The 16,138-nt window shown below is 37.1% G+C and overlaps 1 protein-coding gene across 2 annotated transcripts in view; it reads right to left on the minus strand.

Moving 5' to 3' along the window:
• Positions 1-16,138, minus strand: part of LOC126764053 (uncharacterized) — a 917,515-nt gene that overhangs the window by 238,507 nt on the left and 662,870 nt on the right. Inside the window, exons 9-10 of one of the 2 annotated variants that reach the window (XM_050481798.1) lie at positions 8,457-8,544; positions 8,228-8,394 (exon numbers count right to left, since the gene is read on the minus strand). In XM_050481798.1, the coding sequence (XP_050337755.1) occupies positions 8,293-8,394; positions 8,457-8,544 (190 nt within the window). In that variant the 3' untranslated portion in view covers positions 8,228-8,292. Of the gene's footprint in view, positions 1-8,227; positions 8,395-8,437; positions 8,545-16,138 lie in introns of those variants that run through there. The other variant, XM_050481799.1, reaches the window with a different exon arrangement.

Below are 16,138 nucleotides of genomic sequence, written 5' to 3' on the forward strand. Positions count from 1 at the left end.
ATCAGGCTGCGAAGAATTTTTGCATAATTCTTGTTTATGATCTCCCTGTGTGCGGTTTGAATGATTTCGAAATCTGCGTCGCTTTCAATATACAACGCGCTATTCTTGCAACAAAAATAGTTGATCAAATACTCTTTAGCTTTTTCTTTGGTCATAGTGTCATAAAAGATTTGAGTTATGTGGTTTCTGAAATATTTTGTAGTTTTGATATTTGGTGAGCCTTTAGAAAATACAGTGAAACTTCGATAAGTCGTAACCTCGATAAGCGAAAAACCTTGATATTTCATAGTATTTCTTCGGTCCCTAGAAAAATTCGCGAAAAATGCATGTATTTTGGTCCCTTTGATAACTCGTATTTTTCTTGAGACAAAAATTGAAAAATGTGTATCAAAAGCCTCTACAACTCGTATTTTTTCCTCAAAAGCCTCTACAACTCGTAATTTTTTTCACAAAAAACGTACGTGACGAAAACATAGTATGTACTTTATATTTTAAAATTTAAATATGTACAATCATTTCTTGTTTTTTATGTAAAATTGAAAAAATAAATAAAAAAAAACTCTATAATTCGTATATTCTGTATGTTGCTTCTATAAGTTGCATAACTTGATAACTTGAAAAACTCCATAACTCGTATTTAAATTGTGGTCCCTTGCAAATACGAGTTATCGAAGTTTCACTGTATTACTTATCTGTTAAATAAGTTAATTGGTTTTTCTGTTATAAAAATCAAGTCCCCGTTGTCTTCTTCTGCACTGTGCTGGGTCTGTTCACTAAAATATGTCTCCTCCAATTTTACTCGAAACAAAGCGTCCACCACATGGTTTTCTTTTCCTTTTATGTACTTGATGTCAAAATCGTACTTGACAGTTTGACCCTCCATCGGGTTAGCTTTGAATTTGGCTCTTTCATGCTGCATAACCAGCTTAGAGGCTGGTGATCACTAGATATTTCAAAGTGTTATCCCAGTAGATAGTGACGAAAAGTTTTTGTGGCCCATACAATTGCCAATAGTTCCTCCTCAATTGTGCTGTAATTGATTTCGTGTTCGTTAAGAGTTCGACTAATGTAGATGATTGGATGTCCGTCTTGTGAGAGCACTGCTCGCAAAGCAAGATTACTGGCGTCTGTGGTTAGAATGAATTTTTTTCGAAAAATCGGGTACCTTAAGAGTAGGATCCTCTGAAATTAGACATTTTAATTTTTTAAATGCAGAGACACATTCCGCGTTTGAAAAGTCAAGCTTTGTGTCTTTTTTCAAACACCTAGTCAAGGGTTTGGCTATGTCTGCAAAATTCGGAATGAATTTGCGGTAATACCCTGTAAGTCCCAGGAAAGCTTTTATTTCCTTTGGTTTAGTGAGGATTGGGTATTTTTGTATGGCTTTAATTTTCTCGGGGTTAGGTTTTATACCGCCTGGTGTCAGAATGTGTCCCAAAAATTTTGTTTCTTGTTTTAAAAACTCACATTTGTCGAGTTGTAGCTTCGGCTAGTTTTTCAAAAACCAACTCGAGTGACCTCAAGTGTTCGTCGAGGGATGCTGAAAACAATATTATGTCGTCTAGGTATACGAGACAGTGTTTATTTAAAAGTGGGCGTAAAATGTCATTCATGCAACGTGGAGAGGTGGATTGAGCATTTTTAAGTCCGAATGGCATACGCTAATACTCGTAATTGACGTGTTTAGTGGACGAGGCCGTTTGAAATAAAATATGAATGAAATAGATTCCGGGTCCATCTGAATTTGGTGGAAAGCCTTGGCCAAATCAATAGTGGTGAAATAATTGCAACTTCCGTAGATTTCGTCCATGTTCGGGATTGGATGTCTGTCACTAACTGTTAAAATATTTCATTTAATTTTCGGTTGCTATTATAATTCTATATATTTGTTTGCCTGATGCGTCTTGTTTTTTTGAGGCTACTATAGGGCGAGTTACTTGTGTGTATTATTTCTTGATTCAACATGTCCTTTACGTCTCAACCTCTTGCTCGTAGGATTGAGGATAACTGTATGATTTAGAATAAATGGGTAACTTGTGTTTGGTATTGATAGTATGTTTGGTTTGATTGGTAAATGTCAACTTGTCACCTTCATGATATTGTATATGATGGTGCCTCTGCAAAAGTGAGCACAATTTTTGTTTTTCCTCGAAATTAAGATGTTCCAGTCTGAATGGGCTCAGTTTTGTGAATTGTGCATCATGCCCTAAGAAAATTGGAGTTGGTGTATTATTGTCCTGCTGGTTTAGTATATTATTAGGTGTGTGTTGGAAGTGGTTTTGTTCCGGTATTGTGTTGTGGTTTATCATTGGATATATGTTATTATAAAGAGTCAGCTCTAGCTTATGATAATTCATCACGGCCTCTGCCCGTGCTAACAACTTTCTTCCCAGCAAAAAATCGTTATTCTCAGAAAAAGGGTGCAGTAAAAATGTCTCTGGGGTTGGGAACAAAAATTTTGATGGTATGGTTATGCTTTTATCTAAGATAAGTGATCTGTTGCTGGTGTGCATCAGACATGTTGTATTCTGAACGAATATGTTCTGGGATATCATGTTGATCGTGGAACCGGTGTCAATAAGGCACTTTGAGGTTGTGTCTTTGTATTGTATTATTATTATATATTGGGGGCTTCCGGGGCTGGTAGCCGAAAATTTTCTGCTTGCTCGGTATCTGGTTCTTGTGTGTCCTCATCTGTCACGTTTATATCGGTATGTTGGAATTATGGTAAATTCTGGTTGCTGTTGTCTGTTTGGTCATGGTGTTCCGGATAATAACTCGAATAGTCATAAGTCGGATAGTAAAGTGATATTTGTTGCTGATGTCTTAACTCTTCAATACTCATCCTACTCTGATCGCTATTGGATGGTCTCACTCGGTTAGTGGGTTGATTGGGTACAACAGAATTTGAATATGATGGATGTTGATTTTGGTATTGGAACTGTTGTCTAAAACGGTTCTGGTCAAATGTAGCTTGTCGATTGTTGATTGGGTTAGTTCGAGGTGTGTTTGGTGGTTGTTGGGTTGTTTGAGGATTATAATTTAGATGGGTATTGGGTGTTGATATGATTGTTGATAAAATGGTGGCATTCGCCAAGTAGGGTATGATATTGGTGAATGATAAATTGGTTGGAAAAGTGTTGGATATTTTTGGGTGTTATAGTTGATCTGATTGGTGTTATGGTTTTGAAATTTTTTTCGCCTTATCAGAAGAGTTTTGTTTCTGAAAATTTTTATTTGAATAATTAGGCTGTTCATAAATGCCTTTTTCCTGTAAGAGATTTATAAGTGTTCTCAAATCTGGTATGTTATGATTGCTGATTTTAAATAAATGTGCGGGGGCAACTTATCTATTAGAGATTCTATGCTTGATTTGATTAATCTAAAGTATAATGTTTTTGTTTCAAAGTTTTGTTCTAATTCAAGCTTACTGGTTAGTATTTGCCTGCGGTTCTCTGCTTCTTCCAAAAATGCTCATACATTGCCTTTGTATGGGGTCCGGCGAAATTCCTCCAAAAAGATGTGGTTTGGGGTCTGGGGCTTGTAGTTGAGTATTAGCTGTCGTATGAGGTCTGCCCAAGTTCTCATGTCATTAACTCCCATGCAGCGCATAACATCTCCACTGATACCGCGCTTGATATGTCCGAACAGGATCTGCTGTTGGCGTGCGTCTCCGGTAACATAAAGACCCAATATGTAGTCGATTCGGCTAATAAAGGTGTACAACGTGTTTGGATCTCATTCGAACTTCTCAACATTAGCAATCTGGTATGCGACCTGGCTCATGTTGCTGTCTGAGAGAGCCGTCGGTGCTGCTTCAGGGTCTGGTATTTTGTTTTATTTAATGTTGTTATATGTGTTTTCTTACTTTTTTTTACTTGGTTGAAATTCTTAATTGTTGATTTCTTTATTTTATTTATTTTGTGAGAACTAAATATCTATACAGAATTTAACCCACACAACCCACAAAGGCACACCCTATTGTTCACAACACAACGGGAAAACCACGCCACTTCCAGAAACATAAGAAGATCGAGAAACCAGACATGCAGATGAAATGACAACAACAACGCATACGCAGCGGTAAAACCACGCCACTGCCAGCAACATACGCCGTCCCAGCAACACACGCCATCCCAACGCAACATGTTGCGAATGTTTTAGCACGCAGCACAGGCTTGCTGGGGAGTTAGGAGACGGATGATCAGAGAGTCAGCACGGGACTGTGACAGCGTACGCACGTTTGGCATCAGACTACGCAGTGAGTTTATCCTCTGGCTAGTCTTGGTACCCTGACTTGTGAACGCCGTCTGTTAAGGGTGAGCTTGGTAGTGAGTTTATCCTCTGGCCAACTCAACCTTTAACATCGTGGTCGCTAACACAGTCTTCCGTGATCCGGGATCTTTACGCGGCAAAGTGATTAAAAGGACCTCTCCAGCGTCGCAGAGGAGCGTAAACGGGTATAACAGTGCAGCGTTATTGAAGCCTACACGAGCGTCGGCAGAAGTAGCCGGACGTAGTCGTCGTAGCACGCGAGTGCTAACGTGTACATCAGGACAGCGTCATCGAAGCCTACACGAGCGCCGGCAGAAGTAGCCGAGCGTAGTCGTCGTAACACGCGAGCGTCAACGTATAAGCCAGGACATCGTCATCGAAGTTTACAGGAGCGCTGGCAGAAATAGCCGGGCGCAGTCGTCGTAACAGAGGAGTGTCAACGTGTACGCAAGGAAGGCTACACGGGAGCGTCAACGTAAATCAGAGGATAGTGTCAGCGAAGCCAACGCGAGCGCCGGCAGAAGTAGCCGCGTGTGATCGTCGCGGTACAGGGCAGTAAGTCGTCTAGCGCCCAGAAGCGCAACAGAGCGGGAAACGGTATTGCCCTAACGGGCCACACAGAACCGTTACCCTGACAGCGTCGTCCCCGGGCGACGCAGAAGACTATTCTGTAACATAGATTAATATATGTATATTACATTTTACATATTAATATAAGTTGAATGAAATAAAGTACGATTCGCAGAGGAGCCCCAGTATCTACAGCAATTTATACTTGAAAGAAGCAGGGGCAGAAAAAAGCTTCGTTACAATTTTATTCTTAATTTGTTTTACTTTTTTGAAATTTCTAGTTGTTGATTTCTTAATTTTATTTATTTTGAAATTCTAGTTGATGATTTATTAATTTTATTTGTTTTATTCTTAATTTGTTTTACTTTGTTGAAATTTTTAATTTTATTTATTTTATGTTTTAATTTGGTTGCACCGCAGCACTTTCGCGGTTTTATTTAGGTAACCTTTTGGATTTACGTCCTCTCCCGAATTCTGTAGCGTCTTCCTGATTTTTATTCAGGTTTTATCTATGCCGTAATAGACTTTGCGTTATACAGTGTCGCACTATTGTCAAAGATTCTGTTAGAACTTGTAACGTTCTAACGTTTGTAATTAGTCCTAAGGTTTTTGACTGAAATCTTTGTAAAATTTCAATATTTGAATTACAAGCAGTGCTCCAAAGCTGCACACCGTAGGTCCTGATAGGTTTTAATATGCTTTTATGTAATAGCAATTTATTTTCAAGATGTAACGGCGATTTATATCGGAGTAGCCAATACAGTTGATTGATTTTTGTTTTTAATTGCTTATTTTTTGCTTGTATGTGCTGTTTCCATGTTAACCGTTTGTCCAAGTGCATGCCGAGGTATTTAACGCAATCACTTTTAGGTATTGCATTGCCATTTAAAAGCAATGAAGGGCTATCGCTTCGCCTTAATGTAAATAAAATATGCATTGATTTATTCACGTTTCCTTTCATTCTCCAGCAATCTAACCAAGTTTGTATCTTATTCAATTCTTCTTGCACCAAATTAGTTGCTTCAACAGGACACTGGCTTGACGACAATAGAGCAGTGTCGTCAGCGTATGTAGCACGATATTAACCATTGCGTGGGCGTCTATAAGCGTAATTTTTTTGTTTCTGATAACATTGAAGTTATCACGACCGACTGCGCCACTTACCCTATGCTATAAAAAAACTCGAAATTGTTTAAAATTTGAGTGCGTCTTTATTTGTTAGATGGTGACTTAAGACTAAATTTACATTTTATCATCCGCAGCAATGAATCTTAATTCTTTCTGTTGAAATATAAATCAAAACTGCAAACAAAGCAGTTTAGCCATAGCCGCACTCAGAGCAATGGAGCATTAAGATCAAAATACTGTAAACAAATGTTGCTACCAAAACTGCAAGCAAAGCAGGTTTGCCACAGCCGTACTCAGATCACTTAGAGCATTAAGATCGAAATACTGTAAACAAATTTTGTAAACCGTGTGGGTATGGCAGAATACGTCACTATACAAGTATATCCTCATAACGATTAACGTCACCCAAATATAACCAGTTCCCATATAACGGTTTCCTTAAAAATTACTTAAAGTACGATGAATCTTTAACTAAAGAAGTCAAAGAATTATAATTTGACACTCGAGATGGTACGAAAAGCCTTTGCCACCAGGACTAGAACTTTTGGGGGCGGATGCATTGATAAAATTGTGCTATATGAAAAGTAGGCGTGGTTGTAGTTCTTTTTCGCCCATATTAGAGCGGAACATACAATTAATGTTACCTACTAAATTTGATTCAAATCGTCGAGTAGGTCCCGAAAAGTCTTCACCTAAATCTGAGCAGCGTCAAGTCCTAAAGGCGTGGCAATGCTATGATTTCATTCTTCTGCAATGGTACAGGGGTTTAAGGTGAGGAGAGGCAACTATGGTTTAAAAATATTTTAAAAAGACTGTGGGGTTCCAATCTCTAACAGATTTTGTATATTTTTTGGTATTATTGGTTGGCCTCGATGCTCGTACTCGTTCTTTGGTGGCTATTGACATTATGAATTTCACTAGAATCCATTATTTTGAAGAAACATTAGTTAATGCACAAAGAATACAAGATCCGTCTCGACTATGTGCCAAATACACTGTAACATTTTAAGAGGATTATGTTAAATTGGTTTACATAATTTACTTCTTATCTGGTCCTATATAAGTACGTACATATTCAAGCACTTAATAAAATTGAGAAATGCTACTGAGTTGTATTTTTGTTTTACGAATGTCTACTGAAGCTAGTATACTTGAAAATCTCATTTTATATTTTTGTAAAGTACTGATTAAAATGTTTGGTGGAAATCGAAAAACGAAAGATAAATAAATGGAAAACAAATACGGTAAAATTAACAAGTAAGAAGGGGCTAAGTTCGGGTGCAACCGAATATTTTATACTCTTGCAACATGCTGGAATCAAAGTCAGGGAAATATCTTTCGATGTAAAACGTCAACCAGAAGATCAGAATCTAAGAAATTTTATATATGTATACATACACCATATATAGTAACTTATACACTGACCTACGTATATATTCGCCATAAGATTTGTTAGAAAAACCCAAATCAGCCGGATGTTTAAAAAACCTGGTAATGGTCATATGGGGGCTAGGTGAAGGTTTTGTACAAGGGCACAGTGATATACTATTATGAGGCAAATACGTTCTGAAATTTTCATTGAGATAGCACAAATATTGGCTGATATATTCAGCATAAAGTCACCAGGAAGTTCGAAAATCTTTATTTAGCTATATGGGGGCTCAGGGAAGTATTGACCCGATTCAACCCATTTTGGATACACAGAATTACTACTGCAGGAAAAATATTCAGTCTAAATTCCTATTGTATATCTCACACATTGATCGATATTTTCGAACAAAAAGTAACTGTAGGGACTGAGGTTGCCATATTCCGATTGCGCCCATTTACGAACTCAATAGTTTTGTTGTACTAAGGCACCTGCATACCAAGTTTCATCCAAATAACTCAATTTTTACTCAAGTTACAGCTTGCACTGACGGACGGACGGACAGACAGACAATCAACCGGATTTCAACGTCTCTCGTCACCCTGATTATTTATACGTACAGCCATTAGGTAAAAAACTATAATACAGCAACTGGTTGCCCGAGTATAAAAATTTTATGTTATGCTTAATATATTTTTTAATGTTGGCTAAATTTAAATATTCAAAAAATTATTTAAATATACTTATGAGGCTGCAGCGTTTTGGTTCAGTTATGACAAACATATTTTAAATATTAATTAAGTAATTTAATACATTAAAAACAACGAAAATTCTTAAAGCATATTTCATATATATTAAAAAAATTTAGTACACATATTCTTCAAATATATTCATTGCATTCAAACTCCGACACTCGGCAATACTAGAAACAACTGGATTTGAACAGTCGTCTAAATTTGACATTTCTGCAGTAAGGTCAAAATCTGATTATGTCTTCTTAAATTCAGCAAAATATTTTTAAAATACCGGTTCCTTAGATTTTTAATTTTGATCTGTAATTAAAGTTTAAAATTATTTTATTCAACTTTAAATTACCTAATACTCCAATAATAACCGCTCTTAAATTGTCCAAGTGTTGTCTGGAATATTTAGGTTTTGAAAGCACTATTTGCTTGTAGTTTGATATCCAAGTAATGCCTGCACTGTAAAATTTAAATTTGTTATTAATGAAAAAATCCAAATTATGCATCCTTATATATCCAAATAAATAAGGCCATCAACTGCTGTTTTAATAAATTGACGTAATTAACACACTATGAAATATTTTGTGAAAAGCGATCTTACCAAAAACTTTTAATAAATGCATTTTTAATTAAATATAGTATATAAAACTAGTAATATCATATTAAATTAAATCATTTGCCTTTTCAAAGCTTACATCTTATTATTAACGAAAAATATTGGTTATTATTTAGTCATTTATTTGCTGGTTTTGTTTATTTCTCGTGGTTGTATGTCGCCTTAAAATTTCAAGATAACCGCAGTCACGATCGAATTTTTGATAGGCTTTCATAAAAAAACATTATTATTAGTGCCTAAAGTAAGTATAGATCTATCACAACTAAACACATTTATTTGAATTATTTCAACATATTAGGTAGGGCTCCAACTGAATATGCTATGGGATTTCTCATTTTTCACCTAGGTGATCATTTTCTGAACATCATCGATGTAATATATTCCTAAAACCACATATTTTTCCTAAACATACTCGTATAAATTCTACTTCCACTTCAAGTTTCCTTATTATACATACGTACTTAAATGGCAGTATAAAGATTTTCTAACCGATTTTCGTTTATAAAAGAATATTTTGAACAACTCACCATAGATTTGGGCTTATTTTGTAATCTAGTGGTTACATCAAAAATTGTCCCCTTAAGATCTAAATATGCTTTTGAACTCTAAAAGACGTTTAACTTGAATAAATAATATGATCTATCATGATGTAACAGAATGGTGTTAAGCGGGAAACTATAAAGTGTTACAACTAAGTCATGAATTAATTTGCCAAACATAAATTTAGTACAGCGGATCACAGTAAGAGGGGAATTTTTTCAGATAACTAACATGAGGATTGCTGAATTTACTGTACATACTTTATTAATGCAACCATCTCAAACCTTTACTTAGCCCGAATATGCCAAATAATGTCCTCTTTCCAGCTAACTTAATATAAACTGTGGTTAATCAATATGTGTGACACTTTAAAGAAGTGAGGTGAACATATAAATATCTTCATACAAATAATTCAAGATTTAAATTTGCGGCCATTTATGAAGTAATATTGACGCCCGCAGTTCGAAAATTTCATAGAAAATATGATTGGAATAGTGTGTTTACCTCGTCAACTTTGAAATTGTGGCAAATTTAAGTCTTGTGTTAATTTTGGGACATTTGGTAAAAACTAAGTTTAATGGTATGCTATAGAATGAATATAAGTGATAACGCGTGCCACTAGTATACTACTTGGTATAGTATACGTATGAGATCGAAAATAAAAAGCACTAATTTTCACACTCGTTATAAAATGTATTATGTTTAATTACGCAATATATATATATATAGTTATAATCTATGTGTACATATTTTTATTTTGGTTTTCTGCGTAACCCACTGCCGCCAACAGTGTACTCGGTGATTCACTTCACTCCCGTCACTCGGCGGTTTTAATAAAAAGGAAATGGCGGTGATCTGCAGCTGTTGCCGTGTGATTAGTACAGCGCTCAAGACTGTTGAGCGTTGTTGTTGCTGGCGATGAGCGTGGCGTGGAGGAGATGGCCGTGAACGCATTGTGGTTGATTGGCTGCTCGTCGTCGCCGGATAGAATCGCTGTGTGGTCTGGTACGGGTGTTGGTGCAATTTTCCGACGGATTGGCTCGGCGGGGAAATCGATGAAATAGCGTGTGATGCGGCCTCTGGCAATATGGACAGGCGGCATCGGCCCAGCACTCTATGGTGGCGTGGTCATCTGCCAGGCAGGTCATGCAATGCCCGTGGGCTCTTGCAACCTGTTGTCGTTGAGCGGGCTTCATGCTCTTAAAAATGGTGCATCGTTTGAGGGCATGTGGGCGGTGGCAAAGGCTGCAACATGGAGGTCCCTGTGGCTCCAATAGCTGCTCTGCTCTCATCTCCCTGATTGCTGCGGCGGATGGCGGTGGGCGCATAACATTGGTCCTTGGAGCGGCAACGGGGGCAGCCGACGCTTTGGGTGCAGCGATTTCGGACCTTACGGTGTTGGAGGTGGTTTGGATCTCTTCTACGTCCATTTCTATGGGAATATAAGATTGCATTAAATTAATTTTATTTATAATGTTATTATCTAGTTGTTGTACCTACATATCTATACATATGTATATGTATAATAGGTTGATCTTCAAGGCGCTTGTTTGGTTTTACTTTTATGCACGGATTATAAAGCGGGTTAATTTCGAATTAGCGGAGTTGATTTATTATTTTTTCGATTATTGTGCGAGTTATTTTGCTGTTTTAGTTGAAGTTGTTCTTCGCTGTTTGGAAGAAAACACAGTTTAGAGACTAGTCGAGTTAATATGCCGGTTTGTGTTTGAACATCGACTACTCTTATGTGACCATCTGACCCCCGATGAACCTTTTCAATGCGGCCTAGTCGCCATTCTGTTGGAGGAAGGCATTCGTCCTGTATGATGACGCATTCTCATGCATTGGCTTCCTTCTGGGCCGTTTTCCATCGGTATCTCTTATGGAGATCCTTGAAATAGTCTTCCTTCCATCGGTGGCTGAATTCGTGATGGATAATCTTGATTCTTTCCCATCTATTTATTAAAGTGAGTGTGTCTCCTTCTGTCTCAGGTATGGCGAGAAGAGGAGCTCCTCTGAGGAAATGACCTGGTGTAAGAGCTGTGAAATAAGAGGGATTTTGCAGGATCTTGAGGGGTGATATGGGTCTTGAGTTTAACACGGCTTCGATACGAGTGAGTAGTGTAGTAAACTATTCATAATTAAATTTATGATTACCAGCCGTCTTCTTTAAATGGGACATAAAGCTTTTTACTGCTGATTCCCAAAGTCCGCCCACGTGTGGAGAACATGGAGGTATAAACTGCCAATCGATACCTTGGGGTGGATATTTGTTAACTATTTCAGGGGAGACTTCTTTCATGAAGTTTATAAACTCCTTCTCTGTTGCTCTTTGAGCTCCGAAAAAGTTTTTCCCATTGTCGCTCATAATTTTTTAAGGAAATCCGCATCGTCCGACAAAGCGTGCAAATGCTGCGAGAAAAGCCGCAGTAGTCAGATCTGAACAAAGCTCGAGGTGTACTGCTTTTGTCGTAAAACATACAAAGACAGCCACATACCCTTTTCAAAATGAAGAAGACCTTAACATGGAGGCCTTTATCTGGAAAGGTCCAGCAAAATCAACCCCAGTGATGGTAAAGGGAAGGCATAGTTGCAGTGTTCAGGTGGTAAAGCTGCCATGATCTGCGTACCCATTTTGTGTTTGTACATGGTACATGGTTTACACGTGAAACTCGTCCTTTCGATTTGTGGCTTTAGTCGGGGTATATAAAATTCATGACGGGCCATTTGTTGCATTAAGCGATGCTCACCATGCAGTGTAAGCTGGTGCAGATATGCTAAAATGTAAATCGGGATTTCTCTGTTATAATGATGGGATGTCGTTCGTTATAACTAAGGCTGGAGTTCGCTAATCTTCCATTTGCCCTTATTAATTCCCTAGAGTCCAAGAATGGATTTAAGACGAGAAGTGAGCTTTCCTTTCGAGAGGTCGCTTTTCGAGCAACTTTGATTTCTCTTTGCTGAAATAGCGCGTTTGTGTATATAATATTAGACTGACTTTGGCATGTTGCAAGTCGAAATTCGTTAGTTGTACGCAAGGATCGTTTGGTGCTCCTTTCATTTTTTTTTATGTCTTTGAATGAATTTGTGCATGTAAGCGACTACTCTTAGTGCTGTAGCAAATGAAGAAAATCGGTGGAGAATATCATCCTCTTCTTGAGTGATATGAAAATTTTATATTTTCCGACTTTCCGGAGGTATAATATTCCGAACAGGAGACTTTAGCCAGAATTCTGGTGATTCTGTTAGCCATGTGGGACCGTTCCACCAGAGTGTAGTGCTGGCGAGGTGCAGTGGCTTGCAACCTCTTGTCCCAAGATGCGCTGGGTTATCTGCGCTTGCAACATGTTGCCGTTTTGCTGGGCCAACTAAGTCTAAGATTTGATATTCGGTTAGATACATAAGTCTTCCAGGTATAGGGTGGTTTTTACATGCTAAAACTATCTCTGAGTCCGACCAAAGATACATTTTATGATTGTTTAATTTGAGATGAGTTTGGACTATTGAAATTAATTTTGCTAACAGAAGAGCACTATTCAGTTCAAGCCGTAGCAGACTGAGTGTCTTCAAAGGTGCAACTTTGGCTTTGGCTACCAGGAGGTGTGAAGATATTTTGTTATCGTCCTGAGTGCGTAAGTAAACTGTTGCGCAATAAGCATTTTCAGAGGCATCACAGAAACCGTGTAATTAAAGTGCGTTAATGTTAGGGGTGAAATTTACCCATCGAGGGATTCGAATTTCAGATATAGTATGTAAGTTGTTAGCAAATTGAACCCATTTTGCTAATCGTAAAGGTTTTACCTGTTCATCCCATTCAGTGCCATCTTGCCACAATTCTGGAATGAGGATTTTAGCTTGAATCGAATCGCTTGGGTCGAAAAGTTTTGCCACCGAGGAAAGTATTTGACGTTTTGTAATGGCGGACATAGCAGATATTGACTCAATTGTATATGAGAATTGATCTGTTATCGCCTTCCATTGAATCCCTAGAGTTTTGGTTGTACTAGCCTTTTCAAATTTAAGGAAGTCTGTATCTATTAAGTCTTCTTTTTTAATGTCTTTTATTATTTCAGGGCCATTTGAAGTAATTGCACCTGCTGAATTTAATGCCAAAGGTGACGGTTTTAAGTTTGTAGTCGCTGATTGAACTATTACTTGATTTACAGAAGACTATACGTTGGAAATCTTGGTCATCTTCATGTACTAGAATTTGTCTGTACATTTTTTCTACATCCCCATTGAAAACGTATTTAAACATTCGCCAATTTAGAATTAGCAACATGAGATCATGTTGTAATGTTGGCCCAGTGTATAGTACATCATTGAGTGATTTGCCTGAGCTCGTACACTTTGAGGCATTGAAATCCACTCCTACCTTTGTTGTAATTTTATCAGGTCTTATTACCCCATGATGTGGCAGATAAAAAGATAAATATCTACCTTAATATACTTTTTCATATGGTACAGCTTCTTCCATATGATTGAGGTCAAGATATTCCTCCATCACATTATCGTATGCCGATTTAAGCTCACTTTTCTTTATCAGGCTTAGAAATTGCTGGACTGCTGATATTCTAGAGTGGCCTAGAGCTATGGTTTCAGGAAAAGTTGGTTTGAATGGTAGTCGCACAACATAACGACCATGTTCGTTTCTTGTTGTTGTGGACTTGTAATAGGCTTCGCATGCCTGGTCATCTTCTGAAATTTGGGTGATTTGGGGTAATTCTTCTATTTCCCAAAATTTTTTAAGTTGATTATTTAAAAATTCGTTTGAGATATTTTCCACTTGTGTGGTGAAAGAATTGGTTTTTTCAGGGACTTGGTCACTTATAATTCACCCAAAGATTGTATTTTGGGCTAACAACACAGTACAACAGCTAATCTGGGGGTGAGAAATTCCAAGTCAGGGTGATGGTACTAGGTCAGTATAGTAAGACCCTCAAAGGGTTTGGCGTTCGTATGTGTCAGTTTTTTTATAACCTTTTAATTTTATTCTTATGTTATAGTGAACGAAAATTGGGTACCAAATATAGTGTGTAAAAGCTGCTACAACTGTCTAATGGATTGGAAAAATATATAATAGTGGTTCGCGAGTTATGTTAAACTACGTTTTTGCCAAAATGTTACAACTAAGCGCAAAAACATCAAGATAAGGAAAAAACTTAAAAGGTCATAAAAAAACTGACACATACGAACGCCAAACCCTTTGAGGGTTTTACTATACTGACCTAGTACCCCCCAGACAATAATCCCAAAAATGTTCCACAGTGCAATTTATTGGACATTTTTTCTATACCTTCAAGAATTATTTGAGGTATTAAGTCACTGCCTAATAATATGTCGATTTGTGATGGAGTAAGACAATTGGGATCTGCTAATTTGAGATGTGAGCATTTTTCCCAGTGTATTTTATTTACTTCATTGCTTCGAAGCAAATTTGTAAGTTGTGGTAGAACGATAGCTTGTGCATCTATTCTAATAGCCGCATTTGGAGATACTAAGGTAATTGGGCATATTTTGTTCGAATTTTGGATAATTCTTCAGCCCATTCCCGAAATTTGGAAATTTGAATGTTTTATTGGCAATTTGAGCCTTTGATGATATACAGGATCTTTGAGAACCTTGATCTATTAGTGCTCTTAGTTTGAATAAATCACCCTTATGTTCTATGGTGATGACCGCAGTGGGTAAAAGAATTTTGCTTTCATTTTCTGAATGAAGCGCTTGAATTTTTGCTGCTTTAAAGCAACATGGTTGTTCTTACCTTTTTTCGGGATTTGAGGTTTCGGGACTACTTGATGTAGCTGTAGCGACTAACCCCGTAGTTTTTTGAAATTGATTTTGCTTCATATTTTGAAAGTTAGTAATATGAAGCAGTGAGTGATGTCTTCGTTGACAGTACACACAATTAAATTTGCTTTCACAGTCTTTTGTCGTATGAGCATTCGACAGACAGTTGATGCAAAATTTATGTTGTCTGACAAGATTGTTCCTGTCAAAAACGGTTAGTTTTTTAAATTTCTCGCAAGATCTTATGTTATGACCTCTTTTACAAATTTCACATAATGGTTGCCATTTATTAGTTTAGTTTGACACGAAAGTGTGACTTTTATTAACGTGTCTATTGTATTGCATATTATTGCTGGCTTGAGGTTTAAACAAGTTTTTACTTGAGTCATTTTGATTACTTTTTAGATTTACATTTTTTTTGTCAATTCGCTCAGATATCTCGTATTGAGCAGTGAGGAATGCTTTCATTTGTTCCCATGTGGGCATTTTTTTCTTTCCACAAGTGATTGTTCCCATCGTAGTAACGCAGCATCAGAGGGTGTTTCTGCACAAATAGTTACTATGATAGGGTCCCACGATTCTGTGGAGATATTTTGTGTTTTTAACAGTGATATGCAATTAGTCACTGTCGTGTATAAATTTTGAAATTCCTGGCTGGTTTCTTTTTGAATTTTTGGTAGAGGTAATAATGTTTTTATTGGGTTTTCTATCATAACCATTCCATTTTCGTATCTTTCGACCAGTGCTTCCCAAGCCAGCTTAAAAAATTGTTCACACTTTCTGGTTTTATATTCAGTAATAGGGGATGCTTGAAATCTTGAACAATATCTTATAAAACTGTCACTTTCAGTAATGAATCTAGATACTGTCTGATCTTTTGATCTTTTTTGTTTTATACTCTGCTTTGAGCGTGTAGCTTCTGCAGGTTTATCTTCATCAGCCATTTTCGGAATTTCTAATGATAGAGGTGTTTTTGGCTTAACCTCTCTTGATTTGTCAGACTGCATTAATTTGAATAGAGTTTAAAGCTTTTAGCTTAAAGTTTTGTCTAATAAATAATTGATTCAAAATTAAAATTGCCAAAGCAATGTAGTCAAATAGAAAGAG

Source organism: Bactrocera neohumeralis, unplaced genomic scaffold (assembly GCF_024586455.1).
Source record: "Bactrocera neohumeralis isolate Rockhampton unplaced genomic scaffold, APGP_CSIRO_Bneo_wtdbg2-racon-allhic-juicebox.fasta_v2 cluster09, whole genome shotgun sequence".
Taxonomy (NCBI): Eukaryota; Metazoa; Arthropoda; class Insecta; order Diptera; family Tephritidae; genus Bactrocera; species Bactrocera neohumeralis.